This window comes from Fulmarus glacialis, unplaced genomic scaffold (genome assembly GCF_000690835.1).
Source record: "Fulmarus glacialis isolate BGI_N327 unplaced genomic scaffold, ASM69083v1 scaffold16079, whole genome shotgun sequence".
Classification (NCBI taxonomy): Eukaryota; Metazoa; Chordata; class Aves; order Procellariiformes; family Procellariidae; genus Fulmarus; species Fulmarus glacialis.
The window spans coordinates 41,214-47,213 of record NW_009232788.1 but is presented as its reverse complement, the minus strand read 5'-3'; the positions used below and the strand labels follow the sequence as shown (position 1 = coordinate 47,213).

The window sequence follows — 6,000 nt, the reverse complement described above, 5'->3', positions numbered from 1 at the left end:
TTCAACTTTTTTTTTTAACCGGAAAGAAAGCGTTTGGGAATTAATTCTTCAGTAAAAATGGTCTAGCTGAATAGCTGTTTTGATTATCCAGTAAAGCAAAACTACATTTGAGGAAGATCAACAACAACATTAGTGGTTAATAATGCTGGGTCACACTTCAAAGTCTGTACTGAGTTTCTGACAGATTGAAAATGCCGAAGGTCATGTTTTGGTTGTTTCTTACATAATGAAAAGTAGTGGGGGGGGAGAGGGAAAGAATTTTAATCCCACTGTTTCAGAGACTGTAAATTGCATCTTGCACAAGCAAGTCTCATGTCAGGCAGTTTTCCCAAACCAGAGTGCTGTGCCAGTTCCTACAGCCAGGTCTCATAAAACAGACCTGTCAGCAGGCAGGTTCAAAGCTGTCTTTTGCCAAAGTTTGGAGCTATGCTTCTGACACAACAGCATCGTCTTTTCTCTGGCATACCTCGGACTGGAAAACTTGGAGAGCAGGGAGATGCATAGAAGGGCAGAAATCGAAATGTACAAAAACAGGATCTTAAACTTCTTTTCTACTGCTAGTGTGGTCATTTCAGCATCCCTGGGCACGAGCATTACTGACAGGCTTGAGTGACAGAGGGGGTGTTCAGAGCTACAGAAGCTGGCAGTGAAGCTGGTTTCCTCATGGTATCGGTCAGGCCAGGGGATGGCTGGGAGCTCTGTAATTGGTAGGCTCTCAAACTTGGTAAATTTGGTCACCTTTTTAGAAACTCCAAACCAATATTTGTGGGTCCTGTGAAAATCAAATGGGAAAAATACCAGCTGGGCTGCAGATTGAAACCTTTGCCTTTTAGATCGATTTCTTTTGGAGTCTTCTTACAGCTTTGTCACCTTCTCTCTGTAGGAAAGCCCTGAAAAATGTAGGCGCTTCGGGTATTTCTGAACCCGGCCCTTGCTCAGTTATATTAAGCTAGTAATTTGTAGAGTTGAAATCCCCTTGGTCAGAGCTCTGTGTTCTGAATTGCTTCCATTGGTAAACAGCTGGCAGCTTCTGGTTTGAACAGACGTGGTTTTGCCTGCGAGGTGGGTTAGTTTCTCAGAGGGCTGAGAGACAAATTAGCAAAAGGCTTCATAGAAGACAGCCAGCATTTGCAGCCTGGCTCAGAAATTGAGAGACAGCAACTGAAGATCACAGAGCACAGGTGGAGTGTGCTGTCTTAATGAAAGATGGTTTAGTAAATAGGCAGCTGCTTCTGTGTTCCTAGCTCAAAAGATGTAGCAGCCAACACTGCTCTCCTGGACAATCTCTTCCTTAAAAAGTTGTGCACAAATACATACTGCTTACTGAACAGGGCACTAGAAAGAAGGGAACTCTTACTGTGCCATCTCAGTTCTGCAGGGCTAACAGAAGTACCAAACCCCAACCTTTAAATTATAGAGAGAACTTCTGAAATTAGTAGTGTATTGAAAAAGGTCTGGCTCTCCGAGTAAATGTTCTGAGGTTTAAACTAGCTGATCCCAGAGACGTGAAATTTGGGGTCATGTGAAAAAACAGTTTGTCCTACTTGTAGATAAGATGGAGTCACATTTATTGGGCTGCCTTAAATCTGTAATCTTTCCTAAACACTGACTTCCTTCCTTCAATGCTTTTTTTTTTTTCCCCCCTCCCTTTGCCCTGCTTTTTTCTGTCAATGTTCTCAGGGTCAACAAGGGTTTACAGCCAGTAACTGGGTTCAGCTGCCGTTATGAAATGTAATGTCCTCTGATGATGCACAGCATTCTTCCTTTCTGGTATTTGGTCCCCAAGCAATGTGGTTTTGGTGCTTTTATGGAGCAAAAACGTGATGGAGGGCTGCAAAGTGCAGCTAATTCCTGTCCCTTTCTTTAGAAAGAATACCTTTCAAAGGAGTGGCATGGTACCTGGCTGCATTACCTTTTGGCAGCTTGGATGGGCTTTTTCATACTCGATAATTAAGCAAAGTACTTCAGATGAACAGAATTTCTAGATGCATGTTTTGTTTTGCACAGTAGTTAAAGTTGGCTGGTATTCTGTGATGGCATTTCAAAACAAAAACGTGTGATATTTCCAAAGAAAGGGACGGGATGGAATACTATCTTGAGGGGTTTTTTTTTTTCCCTCTTGATGTTATTTCTAAATATTCATATTGGTATTTAAAAGCTCTGTTTCTTCTCTATGTAGTACTGCATATGTTTATCGTTTTGTCAAGAGGAAATGTGGAGTGGCCCATTGAATTGTCTGTGCAGAAGCTGTACCGGCTCTCTGCTGTAACGGGGCAGGGATTGGCCTTCCTGTTTCGTGACCTATTCCCAGTCAAGAGTCAGACTAATCTCCACATTACATTTTCAAGGACCATTTTCCTGTTTGCTTTTAAGCATCCTGACTGGTGGAGCTTTCAGCCCTTCCTGTAAACCTCCGTTAGCAGCTTGGTAGAGTCCCTGTTCAGAAGCCTCTTCTGGCAGCTTAAATTGTGTTGTTCTGAATTCATCCCATTGCACCTGCCTCCCCTGCGCTTGAGGGAGAGGGACTAAGTAACTTGATTTTCCCCATTAAAATAATTTGGGAAAGCTAAATTGTACACTGCTGTCCTCAGAAGCCATGCAGATTCTTGAACTTCAAAATCTCTCTCTCTGCTGTCAGTACTTCTCTGATGGCAAGGTGCCTGCTTATCCCACAGCATCCAAGGCAGTGTGTCTCCTTGGGGGGAGAGGAGGGGATGGAGATTAACCCTTCCCTCCCCAGCTGTTTACATAACCTTGAATTCCCAACCTAACCAAAACTAAACTTAAGGTTTTGTTCTGCTTTCTATGAAAGACTGTATAATTTAAAGCTGATGTAATGGTTTGAAACTGTCTCTTAGCAAAAGTATGGCATTGTTTCCATTAGTTTCTAACAAATACTCAAAATGGCACTTTATTGATTGAAGGGCAATTCAAGGTTAAGTTGTTGGCTGCTGTCTGTACAATGTATTAAATTTAGGCCTTCCTGCCTTATAGTCACAATGAGAATAGAGGCTGCAAAGCAAGCCTGTTTTATATTGCTCTGCTGCTCAGTTTCTGCTTCAGCTAAGCTTCAGATCAAAATTCCTCTGTAAAAATAACAAGTAAATAGTGGGCTTCTGAGGGAGGGGCGTAGCTTTGCCAAGAAGGGAGATGACACAATTTTCCAAATTTTTAAGCACTAAGACCCACTGAAATGCTAGTGCTAAGCATGTTTGTGGATCAACCTGAAAGTAGCTTGGATTTTTGTCCCCAAGTTGCTCGTGCTAAAACCACAGCTATGCAGCTGGATTGCAAGATATGTACAAACATGGGTAGTAGTCTGTGATTTATATTCTGAGTCTGTATCTTTTCTCATCTTGTAGATGCACATGACAGTAACTTACCTGTCAATATGCTGACAGTCTTTTCCATCTGTTGTCTTATTTTTTTGCACAGGAAAGAAGAATGGAGATTTGGACAGGAATTTTGATACACTTGATTTGCCTAAGCGGTCTGAAGCAGCAAAAGGTAATGCTAATGTTTGTGCTTTTAGAAATAACAAGTAGCCTGGGAGCTGGAGGCTCTTAAAGGAACTTGAGGCGTGAGCATATAGTAGAAAGTAAAAGAAATAATAGATATGTCAGTGCTGCTTGTTACCTAATATTCAATACTGGATATAACCAGCTTTTATATAAAGCTGTTAAATGGGTAGAATCTTGTAGAAGCCCATCTGATTTGGTGTTAGGTGATTGTAACTCTAGAGAGGGGTGAGTGCATGTTCTCTTCCTTTACAACTCTATTTTGCAAATTGCCTGCACGAGACGTGAATGTAAGGAGTTACGAAATGCGTTAGTTGAGTGTACTTATCACTAACCTTTTCCCTTCCCTGGAATCTCTGTATTTCTTCAGTGTTCCGATGAATCAGAGAGTAAGGGCAGGGGATGAGTTCAATTTTTTGTCTTTACTGATAGTCAGTCTTCTCCTGAATACAGTATTCCTCTCTGTCTGTAGTGAGTAGTACTTGTAGTTTTCCAAAATAGGGAGGTTCACAGAAAAATTCTTCTGCATTGCGCTTTTGTATTTCGGCTCTGGCAGAGGTGAAATCTTTCACAAACAATCTGCGTTCCCTTCCAGCATGCATGGTGCTCTCTTTAATTGGAGATTAGGAGATGATTTGGGATCTCGTCAGACTTCTACAGCATTGGACGGTGTTTTGAGACTTGCACAGGTTTTCATTTGAGTGTGTGCAATGTCATTGCAGAGATTCAGCCATTGTCATGGCAACTGCTGCAGTGCCACCCTGTCAACCCAGCCTTGCAGGAAAAGCTCTCCCATAGCACCCTCATCTTAATGATCTGTGAATACCCAGAACTACCTGAGTATTCTTCAGAAGGAAAATCTTAAACTCTTCCTGCATCACTTGTACAATTTCAGAGAGTATAAAGAGACAGTGTGGCTCAAAGGAGAGATCCTTGGACTCTGAGATACCTGAATTATGCTAATTTAGTGACCTTGATCGAATCAACTAATTTGTGCTTCAGTTTCCTTACTGTAAACTGAGGGCAGCAACAGAGGCTGTATCTAACATCCGTAGAGGTGAACTGATAGTCAGTAATGGTATAGTAATTACACATGTAAAGTGCCGCACTCTCACTTAAATTTGTGTGCAGTGAAGCTCTGATTGGTGGTATGCAAACCAATCCTAATATATAGATGGATGTAATCTATTTACAGACACCCTTTACAATGCGTACAGTTTCTAGGCTAATGTCTAAACACGAATTTTCATTTGGTGCATTATTGCACAAGATACTAATGCACCTCTTAGAAGGTGCAGTGCCATCCTGTTCGGAGAGCTGCAGGAAACCTCTCCTAACCAACCTTCACGTTAATGCCATCAGTTCAGGGCTGGGCGTTGGTTACATTGCAGAGCAAGGAGACTTCTTGAGGATGCAGACAAAGAAAGGAACTCGAAATATAGCAAGGGCTTTAGCACTTTCATTCCTTTCCAAATGTGATTGGAATGTAAGTGCCACTAAAGGGAAAAGATGGAAATCGGGGATTTCTGCAAAGAACTGGATCTTGCATAAATTTCTTCAAAATAAGAAAAAAATCTTTCATGTGGCTCTGCTAATGGTAGAAGTGTTGTGGCATATCTGATGGGAGACGTATCTGTCTCTCTGAGCTTACGCAGCTCGTTATCATATTCAATTGCTAGAAGTCACACACTCTTGAAGAGGTTTTGTTTGATAATTTTGAGATACCCCCATTTAATCTAAGCAGAATAGATTTGACCCTGGGTTGACCCTGGCTGGACGCCAGATGCCCACCAAAGCTGCTCTATCACTCCCCCTCCTCAACTGGACAGGGGAGAGAAAATATAACGGAAGGCTCGTGGGTCGAGATAAGGACAGGGAGATCACTCATGAATTACCATCACGGGCAAAACAGAATCCACTTGGGGAAAATCAATTTAACTTATTACCAATCAAATCAGAGTAGGATAATAAGAAATAAAACCAAATCTTAAAACACCTTCCCCCCACCCTGGGACATCACCTGCTGATGGGAAGTAGAGAATAAATCTTGGTTTGCCTTGCACAGCCTTTGCTTTTGCTCTATTAAACTGCCTTTATCTTGACCCACTAGGGTTTTTTCCATCTTATTTTCTCCTCCCGTGTCCTGCTGAGGAGGGGAGTGATAGAGCGGCTTGGTGGGCACCTGGTGTTCAGCCAAGGTCAGCCCACCACATCTGACTACGTATCTCATGGTAGATCAGGTCAGGAGATTAATCCCACAGCATTTTGAAAGAAGCCCTTTGATGTGGAAAAAGGCATGACAAACTATTCATTTGTGTGCTAAGAGTAAAAAATAAATTCAGTGATACATTTTTGTTCACTTTTTTACTAGTAGTTTCCTGCTAAGCATCTAGTTTACATGAGAGTTCCTGGATATTAAAGGTTCTAACAAGATTGCTAGGACTTTGAATTGTTCGGTAAGATAAAACAAATAAAATTGCAG

At 41.8% G+C, this 6,000-nt stretch overlaps 1 protein-coding gene across 1 annotated transcript in view; it reads left to right on the top strand.

The window, feature by feature from the left end:
- Positions 1-6,000, top strand: part of LOC104082090 (armadillo repeat protein deleted in velo-cardio-facial syndrome-like) — a 53,339-nt gene that overhangs the window by 6,157 nt on the left and 41,182 nt on the right. Inside the window, exon 4 of the mRNA XM_009585070.1 lies at positions 3,436-3,507. Within this exon, the coding sequence (XP_009583365.1) occupies positions 3,436-3,507 (72 nt within the window). The remainder of the gene's footprint in view (positions 1-3,435; positions 3,508-6,000) is intronic.